Source organism: Aptenodytes forsteri, unplaced genomic scaffold (assembly GCF_000699145.1).
Source record: "Aptenodytes forsteri isolate BGI_AS27 unplaced genomic scaffold, ASM69914v1 Scaffold49, whole genome shotgun sequence".
NCBI classification, from domain to species: Eukaryota; Metazoa; Chordata; class Aves; order Sphenisciformes; family Spheniscidae; genus Aptenodytes; species Aptenodytes forsteri.
The window spans coordinates 3,997,974-4,019,021 of NW_008795125.1; the positions used below are offsets into that span (position 1 = coordinate 3,997,974).

Here is a 21,048-nt window from a genome sequence, read left to right on the forward strand (position 1 = left end):
TGTTTAGTACCAATCTTTATTGCACACTGACTTGATAATTACAAAGAAGGAGCAACATTGGCTGATAAACTCCTTACATACTGACACCAAAGAGTTTTTAAATAACTTTAAATGTTTATGACTGATACAAAATGACAGGACTTGCACATCCTTCTGGAAAGGAACACTGTCACCTCTTAAGTTACACTGGTGTATAAAAATTCTGCACTTACCATGTTTGCTTACAATTTACACACTGAGCTGAAAGTAGATACATTTGTCCCCACTTTCTTTAAACTTGGCCTTGAAAACATTTTATGAATGAGAATATTTGTTCCATTACTTACTATTTTAACTATTTTCCCTGTATAGCCAGCTTTCTCCTTGCTGTCTTACACATTTGGGACAAGAAAACTCTTACAGATTTTTTTTTTTCCTTTTCTTTAAGAAGAGGCTTACGTATAGCACTTAATTAAAAATTTAAACTCCTCTTTAAAAAGATACAAATCAAATGAAATCTCCTTCCTAGACTGAAGCTAAACCTCCTCTAGTGAGTCTAACTGTATCTACCTTCATTAACAAGAATGATAGAAATAAGAGAGAACAATCCTGCAGCTATTATTTTTGTAAGAAATCACCTATAGAAAGAGTAAAAGTGATATTATTAATCTTTGAAGCTCAGTATTTTAATGGTGGCCATAAGAACAACACGTTGGGGAAAAATAATGATTATGAACCTCGGTGTTCAAGGGTTTATAATGAATGTGCTAAAATATCCAATCATTCATTGGTGAAAACAAAGTTGAAACAGGCCATACTAGAAATTACACCATATTTTCACATGTTATCCTTTCACCCCATCTACAGTCTAACAATTGCTTTACACTCCTTGCTGGCAAAACATTGTGTGCACTGTCTCAAGCTTTGTCTTTACTACATATCACAAAGTCTTTTTGCCATATGCAACATCAGATTTATATACTTTATTTATGATCAGGAAACAACCTCTAACTTCAGACTTCCACCACAGGGGCAGAACATAAAAGACAAAAATAATATAATGGAGAATACAAACAGAGTATATTAATTTTTGAGATGTACACTGTTGAAACATCAAAACACTTTTCATTTTATATAAAATAACAAGAAGAAAAAACAATTTTGTGAACAGGTATTAAGCAGTTAAGCATTTGATCTATTCTAGTGATTCCAGGCCAAGAATTTTCTCAGTAGTTCCAGCATTAGTAAAAATACTGGCTCTTTATTAATTCACTAACCTTATGTAGGGTACAGGATCATTCTGAACCATAGTAAGCAGCCACTGTAGTTCTTCATAGCTCCTATCAACTGCAAAGAAAAATAAAATAAAATAAAATGCCTGTTAAAATACATGAAGTGGGAGGATTTTGATCAAGACAATCACAAGTTCCTGAATTAGCACACAAAGAGCTTGAATCACTGCAACTAAAGAGGAATTTCATTAATTATAGCGCAAATTCAAAGTAAAAGGTGGTTTATTTTACACTGAAATAGAAATGTGCACGAAACTCCTTCATGCCTCAATTGTTCAATAACTGCCAATTGACTAATAGCAGATAACTGTCACTCATGAGCATTGATTGGGAAGATCACAGAGTAAATCATCATCTTAATATTGTGTGGTTCCTAAAACGAACACATTCAAATATCCTTTCAACAATCAGAAGCATAATATTTTCTATAGGGAACAGAGAATATAGAATTCTCATACACAGAAATCTGTGAAAGATTATTATCTATAAATAGGATAGAAAGGGCTTATAAAAAACTGCGAGCATACTCCTCTCAGTAGCCTTCCTTAGTTTTTTAAACCAGTATACTTTGCAATTAGAATGTATTTTGAAACTCATCAGCACATGCTTCTAGAAAGTTGCTGCCTGACATTGTTGGAAACAAAATCAGCTTGTTAGTTTAAAATTTAAATTACATTAGAAAATTTCTTTGATTGTCAGAGTAACATTGCAAAATAGGAAACAACACAGGATATCATCATCACCGATTACACAAAAAATGAAAGAATTTTTATGTAATCTTTTTCTCAGGTGCATAATTGTGAGATTTTACAGCAGTATTCTCTTCTCATTTCCTCAAAACAATGAAGAGCTTGCTTAGGCTTTGCTTTACTTCAGAATTTGGGGTGTATTAATCATTCCTGTACAGACAGCTCCAAAAACATTTCTGTTGCTTTCCATTTTGTGGTCTTTCTTCCTCAAGCCTACTGTATTTTCAGTTCTAAATACCTCAGCTGAAGTTTCCTTCCTGATCTCAGTCAGTTTTTAGTCAACAATTTTTAAATAAAATTTTTCTAGTCCAACCAATTCTAATACCTATTATTCCCCTGTTATTTCACTAGACTGAGTTGCTTTTAAAGGAAGAGGCAATTATTTGAATTATATTATGAGAATCAGCACTTCAGTTCTATTAGAAATTCTTTAAGTACTTTGGACAACTAGAACGTAAGATCTCTTCTTGGGTTGGGAGGAGGCAGCCAAGCAATTAAAAACTACATTATAATATTGCTTACAAGATGGCTGAATAGTCTTTTGCAGGCCACTTGCAAGTCAGCTCTGCTCTTCCTACAATCCAACCACAACAGAACTGATTATACTGGTGAGGCACTGAACTGGGCTGATAAGCCCTGTTTAGAGGCAGAATGTATTAGCTCATGTTCTGCGCTATTTAGACCAGAGCTACGCAGTTCTGGATGATGCCAGAGCAAATTTGTATCCATACAGACCAGAATTGAAATCTCAGATTTACTTTAAAAATCAGAGAAAACTTTGAAAAGCTATGCCTAAGATATACTTTTAAGGGATTAGTGACTGCCTGTGCTCAACTCCATGCACAGCTGCTTTTCCTGGCAGCTACCTTGCTTGGGACAGAAGGCAGCAAGAACACTGCATACAAAAGTTGTTTTGCATGGAAGAAAAATAATATCGTATAACCGTGCGGCAAAGACTCACAAAATGGCGAACACATTAAGTCACAATCATAAGCAAGCTGCAATTATTTCGACTACTAACAAAAGGGATTTTAAAATGGTTTTTGATTAGAAAATGAGAAGTCTAGGAGATGAATCCCTTAGGCTGACGGTACTGGATAACAGAACCAAGAAATGCCATACTTTTGTGGTTTAAAAAAAAGAAGTCTTTTTTGGTTCTTAAACTTATTTGTGCTTGAAATAAAGTAAGTCTTCCCTGCTATTTGCTTTATAGTGTAAACTAGGCCTGCTAGACTTCCAAAGCTTTGCTACTAATGCATTTAACCTGCTCTTCAAATTTATGTAGCAACTATGAAACATTCTGGGGAGCAATGACAAATTAAACCTGACCTTGGGCAGAACAAATCTTATTAACCAGAAGAATCACAGAATCATACAACAGCCCAGTTTGGAAGGAACCTCAAAAGATCATCTGGTCCAACCTTTCATGGGAAAGGGAGCCTAGATGAGATTATCTAGCACCCTGTTCAATCACATCTTGAAAACCTCCAGTGATGGGGACTCCACCACGTCCCTGGGGAGGTTGTTCCACTGAATGATTGTTCTTACCATAAAAAAATAATTTCTTATATAGAGATAAAACCTCTCCCGGAGCCTCCTTGGTGCAACTGTACCTGTTGCCCCTTATCTTCTTCATGTGGCTACTTGTGAAGAGAGAGCCTCCGTCCTCTTTGTAGCTTCCCTTTAAGTACTGGAGTACTGTGATGAGGTCCTCTTGAGCCTTCTCTTCTCCAGGGTGAAAAGACCTAACTCCTTCAGTCTTCCCTCACAGGACAGATTCTCCAGCCCTCTGATCATCTTTGTGGCCCTCCTTTGGACCCTCTCCAGTCTGCCCGCATCTTTCTTGAATTGTGGGGGCCAGAACTGGACACAGTGCTCCAGGTGTGACCTGACAGGCGCTGAGTAGAGTGGGATGATCACATCTCTATCTCTGCTAGTAATGCCCCTGCAGATGCAGCCCAGGATCCAATTTGCCTTCGTTGCTTCAGCAGCGCACTGCTGACTCATGGTCAGCTTGTTGTCCACCAGGACCCCCAGGTCCCTTTCAGCGATGCTGCTCCCCAGCCACACAGATCCTAGTACTGGACTCTTTGGTTACGTTGTCCCAGGTGCAGGACCTTGCACTTGTCTTTGTTGAACTTCATACAGTTCTTGCCAGCCCACTCTTCCAGCCTGTCTGGGTCTCTCTGTAAGATGGCTCTCTCTTCTGATGTGTCCCACCTCACCACCCAGTTTAGTGTCACTAGCAAACTTGGTGAGGCTGCTTTCAATGCTGTTGTCCAGCTAATTTATGAAGATGTTCCCTGGGGGACCCCACTTGTGATAGGCTGCCAGGCTGAGTAAAAACCATTGATCGCCATCCTCTGAGTGCGGCCCATGACCTAACTTCCTACCCATCTCACAGACCACCCATCCTGTCTGTATCTTGTCAGTTTGTCTAGAAGGCGGCTGTGGGAAAAGAAAGATGTGTAGTTTTTCATACTTCTGGTAGACATAAAAACAAGTGATTGCTTTCTGAAGTAAAAATCCTCTTGAGATTTTTTCAAATTACAAGAGATGGTGTATCAGTTCTCAATTACAGCAGAGCATCTCCGAGACCCTAAACTTTAACATTCTTGAGATTAGATAATCATGGATATTTATTTAGAATGGTTTGTTGTTACCTCTTACAAATATGCAACTGCTTTGTTGTATACATATAACTACAAATAGTCATATAACTATCAGAAGCTAACTTTAAAAAGTTAATAAACTCTGTTCACTTCAAGCCAGTTTAGATCAACTGTTCAAGTCCTTATATGCTGTCTCAAGCACTTTACAGAGCTACTGTGTCTCAAAAAAATCCTTACTATTAACAGCAAAGAAAACAACTTATTCAGTTCCATGGAGAAATGGTTTCTTTTAAAAAAAGGCAGTGCTATTCCTACCCTGAGAGTTGATAGAAAAACATGGGAGTTCCACACTGCCCCAGAAAATACAGACTTTCCTTTTTATGGAAATTACAAAATCTGTCAGCTTCCTTTACAAGAACTGTTAAAAAGCCAGTTTTGGCACAAGCAACAGGCATTTGATAGCTGCTGGTTTACATCCAGTATGAACTGGAAACCAGGTAACCAGGAACAACGAGAATCAGACCTCTTGGCAATAGAAGGCCAATCATTTCTCCTTCCAAAGCCAGGTTTAGGGCTCTGGGAGACAAGCACTGCTAACTTCTATATGGGTAGCTGAAGAAGTCAGTTAGCACACTGAGCTTCTGGCTTTACCCCTCCACCAAAAACTTAGCAGTTTTACAGCAGGAGCAGAAGCTAATGTGTTCAGTGCTGGAAGGTTGTATTTGAGAAATGATACTGATGACCAGTTAGACAGTAGGCTATGTTGTGAACTGTAGTGACTTTATAGCAGATAGATATTTGCATCTGCTACCTCTGCACCAGAGAAAAAGTCGTTGGCAAGGGGCAAGGCAGTTAGGTACAGTAATACTCTAATCCCTCATTTCCAGATCTCGCAGTGAGCTCAGTCAAAAATTACGTTCAGCTCAATCACTGATTTCTTCAAGCAATCTTTCTACTTTTTACATTCAAGTTTTACCTTCCTGTAGAGTATTTCGAGCAACTTACCCTATCTTGCTTATACAGCAACCCATTTGATCACCTGTTTTAAAGATGTACTATATTACTTTGCAATACAAACACTTTCTTATCCAAGTCAGTTATTGACTACAAACACCATCCATAAAAGGTCAAGAATTTAATGAGAAAACATTATTTCTATCAGTTTGTCTTTCCAAAGGGTGGGATGAATTAGTGAGGAGATTATTCTAAAGGAAGCAGGCTGATGAGTAAGCTTTCCATTCTCCAACAAATCTTTCCACTAACACTCTATGAAAGGAGGAACAAAGCGAGCAGCCTAACAGAGAGAGAGATGCAGAGCACCAGCAGAGTCCTGAATTCTAGCTGGATATCACTCACAGGGTCACCAAATGGTACATGTGCAGTGGGTTATGGATCCAGAATGCCTGGTGAATGACAAGACTGAGGACTGAGCCTGAGAGTAACGCTCAGTGCACAGCCTCCCTTGAAGTTACTAGTTTTTCTGTATGACAGTCTGGTTTCAGTCTGTAAGCGTACATCCAAATTCTGCCAGATGCATCCACTCAAAGACTCCAATTGCCTTAAAACCTCCCATTGCCTATCTAGTTTGAGAAGTCTTTGGACAGAATGAGAGCAGTAAGATAAAAGTAATAAAATCCTTACAAAAAAGAGAAAACAATTATTCATGCAAAAAATAAAGGAAACTCCATTACCCTGAAAATGAAAACATGAAATTTGAGGCAAAATAATTAGAAGGCTAGAATCACCAGTCTGCTCTTCAGCTCACCAGAGGAAGAACTGAAGGATTTGGCCACTTTGATAGGGATAACCCTTCAAACACAAGAACTGTCACAGATCTGCTGAACAGAGAAAGACTAACCCAAATAAATGAACAGGCCTATGTAGTACTAAATTCATTTTATAAAATTCAAATCATTAAAGCGGTAATTTCTAACTGCCTCTAGAAAATCTGTCAGGATTGAATTTCAACTTCAAATGGCATTTAAGAAAGGACCTGCAACAGTCAACTAAAATAAAGCCAGTATTAAAAGAATGGAAACATCTCACAAACATAGGCTGTCTATAAGGAATTTTAAAGTAGAATCAACCAATAACCATTAAAATAATCTAAGTTTCCAAAATTTATAACCACAAGATGCATGCAAAAAGAAAAATAAAGAGATTAGCAAGAAGGTAAAGCAAAACCAAGAACTTTGACTAGCAATTATGGCTGAACTCAACTGAATCAAAATCACTGAAAATGAAGTGTTAAAAGAAGTTACCAAAATCCCTTACCACTACTCATTGTGCTGTCTACTCATTATTCCAAAACCTAGGTATCTGATTCAATTTGCAAGACACTGAGAAACAATGCTCACCACATCTTCATAAAACCTGCATTCTCTAGGACAAAGCATTAACAGCAATCTCAGCTTCTTATCAATCTATCATCAAGCAAGCTCTTCTGGTGGACAGTATTTCAACCTAATATTAATGAGGTAAGTATTACACTTTTCTACTATATCAAAAGTATTACAAAGTGTCAAAATACTTTAAAAAACTACCTTTTGTGTAGTCAACGACAGCCTCCAATGCTGCTATTCGGACATCTACGAAGTGCCCATATTCTGCATATGACTTGAAGAGAGCAGGATCACTTGGGACATGACCATTCTTCTGAAGGACTCGAATAGCTTTTAAACAGCTAGATGTGGTCGAAAGAGAAAATTTACGTTAGGTTTCTGGAGTGCCAGCCAAGAAGAATAAAATTACTTTCTTCAAAATCAAGTACTGCGATTTTTTTAGAATTATATTATCCAAATTAACATGTTACAATTAATTTCATAGCATTAACACATAGCTCTCATTAACTCTGAATTAGGCAGAAACACAAAGAAAATTTCCCACCGTGTCAAATCCATTGTTTGGTTTCAGTAGAACTGTACTAACTTACAGAGGAAACACAGCTCAGATTATGTTGTGTACTCTACAGATATTGTTACAAGGCTACCTTTTGCAAAACTTTGATAAATGCTCTTCTTAAAGAGGCACAAGCATGTCAGCTTACACCTGCTATTAAAAGTCTACACTGATAGAAATTAATGTTGAAAAATAAAGCAATCAAGAAAATTACACCATCAGCTTTAGGAAATTGGAAGGAATTTGACATTTAAGACACGCAAGCTAAAATCTCAAATACTAACTACAGAAGGGTACACAAAACCCAAAAAAGTATCATTAATGTGTCTGCTCTCTTCATGTGTACAACAATTATTAAACCACACCTGACTGTAATGGTATGCCTGTAACTGGGAAGAAGCTTCTCCATATTTAGGAAACGGGTAATTTCCTCAAGAATAAGTCGAACATCAGGATTTAAGTTATCCAATGTTCGAACTTCATTGTTCACACTGACTGCAGGAGTTACAGAGTTGGCTAGGGCATCAATCAGCTCAGCACGATAGTAGTTGTCTGAAAACTAGATAAAAACAGCATTTAAACACAAGCAAATATAACAATATATATACTTTAAAAGCTAAGAAATGTTGAAGTACTGTTACAGAACAAGATCTTAAAAAAAAAAAACATGTGAGAAACTGCATGAGAAAGGAAAACGAGTAAATTTGTTCTGAAAATGGATTTGAGAGTGATTGAGCAAGCAGACATACTATCAATCATTAATCTTCACTCTGTAATAAGAGCATATTAATAGTAATACAAGCACATTAATAGTAATACATTGATGGAAAAATCAGGCATCGAAAATTTTCCAGACATGGAAAATAAAAGCCATTATTTCTAAATATGAGCATCTAAAACTACCTGTCTGTTTCTATATTCAGTACCAACGTTACCAAGGTTAATGGGTGCTTAGTCAAATCAGACAGTTTATCGAGATAGCAACTTCACAAGCTTCTGAGGTGAACTAATGGGCTCACTGCTGCTTAGTGAGGAAAATCTTGCTTCTTCATTTGCTCCTTTTACCTGTGCTCACAGTTTCACCCTTTCCAGTGTGCTGGCTGTTGCATTTGTTGGTTGTGTTAATTTAGTGAGCAGCAAAAAGTATGAAGATAAAATTTAAAAAGTGGAAAAAAGTACCAGATTCGCATATTAGTTAATTTAATCTAAACAAACCCAGTATGTGTCAGACCCAGCAGAAGATGCCAAATACACGCGTAGAAGGGACATGTGGAAAAGTGAGGCAAGATCTCTCCTTTGGTGGTGGGGAGATGTTAGCACAACTCACCACATTCTGTGACTACTGGTGCTTGCATTCATGTCTCTAATTCTCTACCTCTCCGCCCTCTATCATCCTCTTATTTCAGTAATCTTGCAACAAGTGTCTTGTTACAGTATGTGTTTCTATACACAAGAAAGTGAGGCTTCAGAGGCTTCAGATTTGTTCCACTTGCAGACGGATACTTAATTGGGAAGATTATGCTAGGCTCCTAGCAGTTGTAGACTTCCTCTGTAGCTAGGGAGATGGAATTTTGTATGATCTCAGGATCTTAAAGGTCCTCTAATCATCCTTCAGAGGTGGTCTGTGTGGGAAGGAACTTTATATGACAACACTTCCAACTCAGATGCTTCAATTTAGTGATAGAACAATATTAACCTGGGTTTCAGCTGTTATTTAACTAGATGAATCCAGTTCTGTGAGCTAGAGCTGACATTCAGAACCCAGAATCCCAGAGTCCTGTATGTCGTTAAAAAAAAGATTATTTCCTTTCCTTGCTCTTTCAAATACTCTTCTCAAGGTGAAAAAACCCCCAACAAACCAGTTTAACTTTGCATGTTACATGTTAGCCTCATACACATTTTCTCAAAACACATGGATCTTTTGAATGAAAACAAGTAAAGCAAGAAAAGTATGCATGCAAATGAAGACAGGCAGGTACTTAGTAAGTCACCAAGCACAGAGCGCTTTGAAACATCCAAGAAATGCTGCCATAGAAATGTCAGCTACAGAACACTCTGTAACATTTACTGTTTAGTTTAGTATATCACCTTTTCATCAACTCTCCTAGCCAGATATTTACATTAGTGGCATAAAACATCATGCAGTATATTAACTAAGACTTTTTTCAACAAAAAAGCGAGAGATGAAAATAAACACATTCTTTACCTTATTCTTCCTGTTATCGTTATACTTGATCAAGTCCAAAATAAACATTAAAACCTCCTTAGGACAGAGGTTGTGAACATCTCTCAGAAGGGCCATGGCAACAGGCATAGTCTGTGTAATAAAATTAATACTAACATCATTCTTACATTACTGAAATCATAGTTACACCCTGAAAAGAGCTACATCCTGAAAATGAGCAATTAACAATTTTACAATAGCAAATCTCTGAAAAGTTGTATTTAAATGCTTTTTGAAAGTCATACCATATGCTATATAATTTTCAGATCAAATAAACTATGTAATTATTGCTCAACAATTAGTCATAGTGCAGACATTTGAAAAAACTGTATATCCAAGAAAAGGCTCTAAAGACAAGGCATTATCAAAAAGATAACAAATGAAAAATAATGGAACACAGAAAACAGGACAATGATGATTGAACTAATTCTGAGACAGACACTGAATTTGGGTGTTTTCATATGAACATGATGTCTATGCTTCCACTACCATTGAAAGCTATAGATCCAATACAGTCAGTGAAGCCTAAAGAATTATTAGCCAGACAGGTATTAGCCTGATTAGGTATTTATTTTAGAATGAGCAGTTCTCTTAGGCTCCACTCATAGATTTAGGAATCTCACTCTAGATCTATAAACTTGGGATATGGGACTAAAAGGGACAAAAGCGTAAGATTTAGTGGGAAAGAATGAACATGACAAAAAGAGCAAAAAAATACAAAAGAAGGTCCAAGAAAGAGACTGGTGGGGACAAGGATGAAGCAGTTTTGGACAGAGTAAAAAAACCAAAATTTGAGTTTTCTCCATAATCAGGAATATGAAACCTGTGAAATAAAAACTCAGTCATTCAACAATTATAAAGTGAACCTTGAGAGAAAACAATTGTCATCCATTTTGTTATCCACTGTACAACTAACAACTATAGATCCCAGTAAAAAAACCTGCTTTAACATCAAAATAAGCTGCATCAATACATGATGTTGATAACTAATAGAAAGGAGAGGGCAAGAAGGATTATGCAGTGCCTTGAACTAAAAAGCCCACCAATTAAAGATAATATTTATGAGATTTTATTTGCAGTATATCATTGCCATTAATGAATAAAGACAGCTGCTTAATTTACCTAAAAGATAAAATGAGTAGCTTTGTTACTGTGCAATAAATTCTATTTGAGAATATTTACAAATAATTATTACATGTACTCCATTCTTCTGAAGAAACTGCTAATTTAACTTCAGCCACTCAGAAAAAAATTGCTAAAATTTTGTTAACTGATTTTTGACTAAGATGGAACAAACAGATGCCATATAAGAAAGAACTAGTTATTTTGGATTTTTATGAAGGGGTAAAGCAGGACTGTGCTATCCATGTTTCTGTAATTGTCAACCACAGGAACATTTTTGTATTTTGACATTTCTTTTAAAACATTCAGTGAAAAAAAAAATTTTTACCTTTTGCAGAAAGTAGCTTTGAAAGTTCATGAAGTTGTTGGTCTTCACAATGTTTGGACAAGTCTTACAACAAAACATTCGGGTAAAGAGTGACTTCATGGCCGGTGGTCCTGTCCATGTACTTACCATGGAATTTGCAATCTGCATAATTAGGGAGGAAGGAAAATTGTATTAACATCACCACTGCAAGTTTAGTTTGGCTGTAGAAAAATACACATTTCCCATAATCAAAAAGGGTAAGTGCCAAGAACATACTGTCCTTCAAATAGGTACATATTTTCATCAATGTATTATCTTATTAGCTAAGTTTTCACTGCCAAAAAACCTGCTTTTGTGCCTTCCCAGCATCCTGGGTTTCATACATTTTCTGTATGGAGCAATGAAAGCCTGCAGACTAGAACACCTATGCCTATGCCTGATGATGGATTAAGCCTGACAGCAGACTGCGTATGTGTGTGCACGCGCAAACAAATGGGGCCAACGCACCCTACAGTGTAGCAGGAGTTTCCATTGTTAGAGACCCACCACAAACTAAGGAAAAATCTGGTTTCACGCAGAAGAAAATGAATTTGATTATTTCCTTCTAAATTATTTAGCTTGTTTCAAAGGGTATTACATATGCAATAAGAGAAAGAAAAGCAAGAGGCTATCTGAAGATGGGTAGCAATCCTTTTCACCATTGCTCTTACATAAGATGGGTCCTTTGTTACGGAAAACGATCTTCCCACTAAGTCAGGCTTCAAAGGAAAGTCAGAGAGAGAAAATACTGCAGTCAGACTAGATGTTCCCTTTGCAATAACTGAAGTCTTCGAAGAAAAGATGCAGGTATAGCTTTTTCTTTAAGCTACATAACAACTCTTCCTGCAGAGGAAGCTCAATCCCAAAGACTGCTTAGTAAACATGATGATGAACTTAAAACAGCAAATGTGAAATTTATGTAGCAGTGCAAAATAAAACCCAACCCCTAAAATATTATCAAAGGTTACTATATTTACAAGATATTCACTATTCCATTAATATTGGGGTGTAAATTTTTTAATATTTTTAAACTTCTACTTATTTTAAGCATTTCATTTTGCAAAATCTATAGATGAACAGTATTTTCAAATTAAATCAATAGTAGTTAAATCATCATCTTTTCAGTATAACGTGTTCTGTGTTACATACAATTCTGTAATTTGAATTTCTCTTTAAATACTGACAGAATCCAAGTTTTCTATTTATTCTACTGATACACTATACACTCTGAATTAAATGCATTTGCACATTCCCCACACTGTAATGCAAGTAGCCTGTCTTGCATTATTTCTACTTAAAAAGACAGCAGGTACACACTATTTCTGCACCCTTCAATTCAGTATAGCATAAAAAACCGGCCTAAGATGTAACTGTCATGCACAGCTATGAAACTCCTCAATGTTTGGGGCGGGGGCACAGTTTGTGGTGGTGGTGGTGTTGCTTTTTTAAACCTTATAGCGCATCATCAACGCTGCAATGGATCTGAACGGAAAAAAATCAGCCTGCATATTCCTGGGAATGAATACTGTGACATTGTTTTCTCCTTTCTCTGTAGGGTTATTTGTCATGAACTACTCAGCAAAGTGCACACACACACACACACATCTATTAACTACTTTATCAATGAGGATTTAAAACGTTACCTGGATACTTTATGCCTGAGAGATTGAAGTGCTGTTTTACAATGAAATATACTGTACATTTAGAAAGTGTACTGAATTTACGTTTATAATTGCATTATGACCTATCATTTCTCTGTATCAACACGAATACACCAAGACTGTTTTACAATAGCAACCGCACTCCAGCTAGAAGTTGCAAATCAACAAAGAAGAATCCTCCCTCTAATAAACATGAGGGACTTGGCTTTTTTTCAATAAAGAATACAAATCCTGAATATTTACAAGCTGTGAAAATTAAAATGAGTTAATGACAACAGGAAGTGATTCTTACTAACACCCTGATGTTGGAACTAGTAATAGAATATATTACACTTTCCTCCTAGGTAACTTACATAAACATATTCACAACTCTGTCCTGCCATGCTCCTTCACCTTCATTCAATGTCACAGACATACTTTTTGTTTAGCTTTCTAATCTTTTTTCTGTAAGTCAACCACCTTATCTGTAGACTCAAGATTACAACTGAGCAAAACTGGTTATGATTATCTGCAGCCCAATTGACTGAGAATTCAAAGTAAAGACAGAAAAAACTATTGCATTTAAACATTGTAACAACTGCCTTTTTAATATTTACCTGTGGAATATACGCTTTTAAATATTCCAAGTGAATTCATTATGAAATGTGCATATTTTAAGTCAGATACTGGCAGTACCAATACTAGCACATACACTGGCAGTATTACATCAATGTTTCATAATATTAAAATACTTTGTCACAAACATTTCTTGGATTTTGATTTTAAAAATATGGCCAAAGGATTTATTTCCATACATCAATGTTTATAATACTAAAATACTTTGTCACAAACATTTCTTGGATTTTGATTTTAAAAATATGGCCAAAGGATTTATTTCCATACAGGTACTGAATTATTCTCAACAGGTACACGGCACAAAGCAAGCTATATGCCAATAATCTGAACTCTACAAATTGTCAATAAGTGTGCCTTTATGTCCATAAAAGTATGTCAATAACATGCCTTTTCAGAAATTCTTATTCTTCTGTGTTTCCACCCAGTTGTTTTATAGAGTTCTCTAATTTTCATTCTTAATGCTAATTTTGTGTCTAAACAAAAAAGATCTTCCCTTTTCAAGGCAATTATTTGTTTTTTTAATATTTAACTGCAGACCAACATGATGTTTATTTTGTGCCCCTATTCAACCTGAAACAATATTGAGCAGCAATCTGAATTCACATTAGACATACAGATGAATTTCAGCACTTCAGAGTTCTCAACAGACAGGCCAAGGAACTTCCCAGTAAAATAAAAAAATACATTTTGGCTCTGAAAAAGATTAAACAAAAGTCTTTTATTTCTGCCACTTAATGAAATCTGGAAAAATCCCTTGTGGTTTTCATGTCTGACATCTCAATTTTGACAATTATGAAAGCCTTCTGCAGTCTCCATTTACAGACTAAAATAATACAGCTTTCCTTTCAAATCAGTCATGTTAAAAATACTTGGCAACCACTTTTAAGAGGCTAAATATCAAGCCAGTTTAAGAACTGTGATGAGTTTTGACCCATTTTCAAACATTTACAATGTCTAGCGGATTTCTTCCCTTACTCCCATCCACACAACCTCACCTTTGCAAGGCAGAAGCAGGCCAGCATTCTCACTCGGTAGAAACATTGTTCTTGTTCTAGAATGTCAGTCAGTGCAAGCCGTGATGCTGGAGTAGGGAACTTTTCCAAAGCCAGAATGGCTTCTTCTTGTGCAACCACATCTCTCTCATATCGAAGCTGATACTGCCACATGAAATCAGACTGTTCAAATTCTACCTTCCTCAGTACCGACATATCAGGGTCTATTCTTATCCAGAGCAAAGGTGAATCAGCACTAAGACAGACATGAAAAACATTAATAGCTTACAACATTTCAAGACTGTAGAAATTCAAAAGATGTTCTAACTTGTTATGAGTTATTTTTAAAGTATTTAGAGTCAAAGAATCATAAAAGAATCTAAGTTAGAAGGGACTTTTGAAAGTCACCTGGTTCAATCTCCTGCTTCTGGGATAGCAATTCTATAGTCTCCCAGGGCAATCTCTCCAAACCTCTAATATGTCGAAGTGAATACAGTGTTTTAATATTTTTAACCTACAGACCTGAGTTCACGGTAAACTACTGTATAATCTCAATATATTTAATTCTACTTCCTCAAGACACCATAACTTTCATAGATAAGCAGCGCTTTATCACCTTCTATAGTTTAAGACTACCAAAAAAAAAAATCCAACAAAGAAAATCTGGTGGTGAATACCCAGGTTTTTTATATAGTATTTTTTATCAACAGATGTGAAAGTGCTTTACAAACACAACATGCTATGATGTTGAAAGCTGACAAGGGTAACCATGCAAATGCACAGAACTGCCAAGTCAAATGACGATAAAAGTGAAAGTATCAACAGACAGGATTAAAGTTTTAGTCCTACAGATAAAATTACTCAGTTCTATTCCACCCAAAGCAGCATTTTATACTTTAGTATTCACACAGCACCATGACTGCAGAAGTCATTTATGGGAGCAACAAGCACAAGCTAAAGTCTCTTACTCAGTTTTCCACATAAAATTGATAACAGCAAAATACAGACATGGAATTAGGAGAGAGTTTTGAATGATGAAAAGAGCATCATTATAAATATGATGCGTATTTCTATATACATTTGTAGAATATCTAGAATTACTGTCAAGATAGTAGCTAGAGAAGAAAGGATAGTGAAAAGAAGAGTGCATACACAGGATTTAGAAGAATAGAAAAGAAAAAACATTATGAAATATGCTTGAAGCAGAGGAGTCCAAACTGGACAAAAGAATGACAGCATCACAGATTCAAAGGTCAGCAGATAAACCAAGCATAAGCGACTTGCATAAAATCATATACCAGTTCAAAGGCAGTTCTAAGATCATTATGGTCTCAGCTCAGTGTAATGCAATAGCTACCTGAACATAACCGATCAGAACTACTCACAAATATTTATGCTAATTGCTTTTAAATACAATTAAAAAACTATTTATTCATATGTCAACTATCATCTAGAAGAGATAACAATTACTTGCTCGATGAAAACATCTCTTATAAAATTATTTCTCATCATATTTTAGATGAGGTTGAATTTACGAGCATCTCCAACACTTTTAAGGTGACAAGTAATCTATTCTTCTTCAAAGAGACACCATCAATTTTCAAGAGCAGATTATTTACTCCCCTCAGCCAGCACAAGGTACCAACACCTTCAGTATTTCTGAGAGCACCACTGGCTCCAACTCAAGGAGGGTAAAGCGAGTATTTACATTGAGCAAGAATTTGCTTCCAAAGAGCTAAACAGTTCCAACTGAAATTAATGCCAGTATGAATTTCAGTATGAAGCATTTCATCACTTATTTTCAATCTAAAAGGATTCTTTCAGAATTAACCACCGATTTCAGGAATTTCTCTATCTTGGTGCTAGTTAAATGGTCTTCATCAAGATCCAACAAAAATTGCTCTTACTTTGTTTCAAGTAAATTCTTGTTTACATTTTACCTATAAACTCAGGTGAGATCATTAGAAATGTGTAAGAAAGAACCAAGTAATTTATTCTATCACCTTATCATGCCTAAGATTTTTTTTTTTTTAAACATTTCAGGAATTTCTCTATCTTGGTGCTAGTTAAATGGTCTTCATCAAGATCCAACAAAAATTGCTCTTACTTTGTTTCAAGTAAATTCTTGTTTACATTTTACCTATAAACTCAGGTGAGATCATTAGAAATGTGTAAGAAAGAACCAAGTAATTTATTCTATCACCTTATCATGCCTAAGATTTTTTTTTTTTTAAACTGATTATAGTAGTTAACCCATACATTTTACACCTCATCAGCATTTTCCCAGCTAGAAAAGGAAAGTCTCAAAGAAGGCAAAGAAATGTGGTATAGTCTTGAAATCTTCCAGTCATATAATGAAGTACAACATTACTATCAAATCCTTCAAAATAGCATGCTTCAGACAAGGGGAACATGGCTCAGTCTCACACTGAGAAACTCCAACAAGCTAACTTACTCCATAGCAGAAAGGTCCATATCCACCTCTTCTCCATTCATCAGTGGAATCTTTTTCTTCTTATTTCTATTAAAAAAGAGAAAATAGAAAAAAATAGGTATTTAAAAAATTACCATACTAGCAAAGATATGTTTATAAATGGAGCTTAAGCCTGCAAAAGTACTCTGTATTTCACCACACTGAAAAATAATGCTCTCTCCAGCAAAAAATATTCACAAAGTCGAGCTGTGCATCAGTTTTGTTCAAATAATGATCACCAATATTTTACATTGGTTTAAACTTGACTCCCACCATTTTTACAATTACACATAAGTATACAACTTTGAGAAGTAGAGGTCAAAGTAGTTATTAAAATGCTTTAGGAAACTAAGAGAATCTATTCGGGAAGTATGTTACTTTTCTTGCTCATTAGGTTTAGTGAACAGCCCTGACACTCTTAACAGAAAAGGAAAACTATGCAAGTGCTTCATTCATACAGCGTCACTTGAGGTACTCCTCTGGCCTACGTTTGTCTTCCCTCTAATTTGTCTTTCCCATTCAAAGGCATTTTAAATAATTTGATTAATTAGAGTCTTCATTCAACTCGTTTGCTATAAATAAGCTCTTTATAAAACTTTTATAAAATTTAAGATCTTTACTTATAAATAAGATCTGCATATAAAATGTAAGGTTTCTTGCTGTCCATAAACAGTAGTAAATTCTATTTTCTCCCCTTATATCACAGGTAAATCTTATTATATAAACATAACATTAATATAAAAACAAAATTTAAAAAGCATATATTTATGATCAATGCACTATATGTTTTCATATATCCATACCAAAAATACTTTCAGTTTGTATTTTAATTCTTACCTTCTGCTTTTAGAATGGCAAGGTATATCATGTTTAAGACTGTTTTCTTCAATCTGCAATGTATGGTTGAATGATCCATCAAGTTCTTGCACTGTCACTTTAAGAGGACCCTTCAAGTTCACAAGATTTTGTTATTAACATTAAAATTATGCTTATTATTGTACACATCATACTTGTACATGTATGTAAAATATGGAAAATTGACATTACCACGTATTTCTGAGTCCCAGGAGACGTGTAGTCTTGTTTTATTTCCAATTCCAATACATTCCGTTTTCTATTAAATGCAAAGCTACCATAAAATTTTACCACTCCGCTCTGATCCCTAATAAGCAGTATAGGAATTCTAGTGCACAATGCAGTAGTCATAAACAAACATAATTCTCAATGTTTTCCACTCTTTACACTTGCTTTATGCTTCTTTATTCCTAGAATTTCCTATCCCAAGAAAATCAGGAAATGAAAACACTTGTGTTTGTTCATGAACTTTTTAAAATTTTTTTTTTTTTCTTTAAACAGTTCTTTCATGTACAATCATGTACCTTATGGAAAAAACCTGAAGTACAATGAAAATTACCTAGTAAGAAAAAAGTCATTACAAAAAACTATATTGGGCCCCACCACATCCACTGTCCTTGGCATGCTCTCAGAGAAAGTAATTGAGTAAGACTTCAGTAATTTCAGTATGATTTGCTTTGCTATATATTTCAGATAAGTAAAACTCAAGGGAAGATGTAGACATTAGCTTCTGTTTTGTACCCACGCTACATTTAAGTCAATTATTTTATTGCAATTTTCAAAACTGGGTCATTGTGAGCACTTGTGTGTGTGTGTGTGAGTTCACATATATATGAGAGTATACAAGTAATGATCTCACCCTGCATTTTTATCCCAGGCAACGATTTCTTCAAGTCAACTGTTCCCGTGAATAACTTCATCATTCATTATTTGTATGACAGCCATTACTACACTTTATTTCTAGTAAAACTAGAACACTAGAATGAAGTATTTTAGTCTAGTTCATGCTCCCAACAAGTCTCTGACAATGTAAGACAAAAGCAGGGAAGGAAAACCTGTTCTTTCATGTCCTGACATTTAAAGGAGGAGCTGCCAGATTCAAAGAGACTTCTTAACGTACATGCATTATTAACTTTTCTCCCAAAATATGGTCATTTGGCTAGATACCTCAGACTGGTTCTGTTCATGGTGGCTGCCTTCATAAAGGTCTGTGACTTTGTCATCAGGTACAGCTTAAGGCATTTTTAGTGGTTTCTTCAGCACAAGGTTTAAACTCAGCTTCACCACTGCACTCATTAATAGCATCAGATAGTGCTAGTTAATAGTAGTAAGATATCCCCCCAAACAGTACAAGGATCTGCTATGGTCTTACAAGGTGGAAAATCTACTATCGCAGGTGCAACAGTGTTTGAAGCATGGTAGGGAGGTTGCAACCATAGGATTAAACACAAGTTACAGTCAACAGTATCAGCCTTAGCGCCAAATTCCAGAGAAGCTGAAAAATCTCCAAATCTAAGAGTTCCAATTCTTCCTTGCTTACAGAATAGACATAGTTAATATTCACCCAGCTCAGATAGTAATGCTGACATTTAGGTATAGCTGCAGTATGAATATATGTACATACAGAACCCCTATTTTCCTCAAGTGCTTGGCACAGCTAAGTATGGAAATTAGAATAATGTGTATTTTATACTTTATAAATACTTTTGATGCAGATAAAATACTAACTTCTCATATTACTCTATAAATATTATTTATACAGTGTTTTTTAGTTAGATATTGAGATGCATGTACATTATTAAGTCAGCTCAAATAAATAATGTCAAAATATAGATATCTACTTTTGTTTTCTGTTGTAACAGTAAGGTATGGTTTTGCTGCAGTCATGTATGATTTTAGCCTGAAGTCATGTTAATTAAAACTACCAATTAAAGCTGTTAAATGGAGCAAATTCGAATCTACCCTCATATCAATCCAAAATAAGAAATCTTATTTCTTGACTAATATCACTGAAATTTGAATAAGCAACACACAGAGGTTTATTTCACCTGAAATTGTAATATTAACACAAGCTACCAAGCTATTAAATGTTAGTGTATTTTAAACTATCAACCTGCGCTTTAGGTTACTTACTTCATGGTGATTTACTGGAAATCACATCTTAAAATGCACCAGACTATAGCATTTTCCATGTCAGACTTCAGCATATTTCTATGGGCAGTGTCCTCTGGAATCCCTTTAGTATAATTTGGCCTTAAATTCCAGCAGAGCTCTTGTGCTTCTTTCAAAGTAAAACTTAAAATCATGAAATCCCTTCTAGTAAAGAACACCCAAAAAAGCTAGCATACTCTAAATGACTATGAAAGGAGTGTGAACCTGTGGCTCACATCTATTTCCAATTTAAAGAATAATGTACTTAACTGTTTTACGAAAAGATATTTCATACCTTTCTTCACATTCCTTTAATAGTGCCAATTAAAAAACAAATTCATTCGCCATATTAACAATCCAGACCAAGAATAAAAAGGATACACCCACTGCTTTATTAAAGGTTGGATGTCTTTGCCAGAGACATTTGAGATAGATTTCAAAAACCCAGATGTGGAAACCAACATCTGACTCCACATGTGTGACTGGAACTTCTGAGATGAAGCAGTGCTGGCCAGACTCAACAACTTGTTGAAAACCTAAAATGATAAAAAGTTATTACTTTCACTAAATACGAAAATATATAAAATAAGCTTTTCTGTTTAGTTGCAGTTGAATTGCAACTAAAGGCCAATAAAACCATTCTCTGATAACTGGCCTCAAAAGAAGTTTTTCAAAACAAAGACATCTCAGAAAATTATTTGCTTGTCTAGATCAGTAATTGTGATATGTAGACACAAACGTATTTTTACTTAAGGCAAACCATCCACAATGCTGAAAAAAGCTCTGAACCCCCAACTTCTTAACATGAGAAATGTTTAACAAAATTAAAGTAAAAAATGTTTAAACAAAATGAAACTAAAAATGTCGTCTTTGCTCATCACTGCTACAGGTACAACTTATAATGCAGCTTTTTAACAAACAGTTCAATTCAAAGTGCAATACAGACACACTTTTTGGCATCCATTTTCTAGTTCTAAGCACCTCTATACTTCAAAACCATGTAATTTGCGAGGTTAGTCATAGAATCGTTTAGGTTGGAAAAGACCTTTAAGATCATCGAGTCCAACTGTTAACCTAGC

General features: G+C 35.4%; 1 protein-coding gene across 2 annotated transcripts in view; it reads right to left on the bottom strand.

Annotated features, from left to right (window-relative positions):
• Positions 1-21,048, bottom strand: part of TAF2 (TATA-box binding protein associated factor 2) — a 68,439-nt gene that overhangs the window by 17,683 nt on the left and 29,708 nt on the right. For both annotated transcript variants that reach the window (XM_009277213.2, XM_019471519.1), the window contains exons 12-21: positions 20,351-20,505; positions 18,011-18,125; positions 17,801-17,910; positions 16,946-17,011; positions 14,494-14,746; positions 11,205-11,345; positions 9,737-9,847; positions 7,896-8,089; positions 7,176-7,315; positions 1,257-1,326 (exon numbers count right to left, since the gene is read on the bottom strand). In XM_009277213.2, coding sequence (XP_009275488.1) covers positions 1,257-1,326; positions 7,176-7,315; positions 7,896-8,089; positions 9,737-9,847; positions 11,205-11,345; positions 14,494-14,746; positions 16,946-17,011; positions 17,801-17,910; positions 18,011-18,125; positions 20,351-20,505 — 1,355 coding nt within the window. The remainder of the gene's footprint in view (positions 1-1,256; positions 1,327-7,175; positions 7,316-7,895; positions 8,090-9,736; positions 9,848-11,204; positions 11,346-14,493; positions 14,747-16,945; positions 17,012-17,800; positions 17,911-18,010; positions 18,126-20,350; positions 20,506-21,048) is intronic.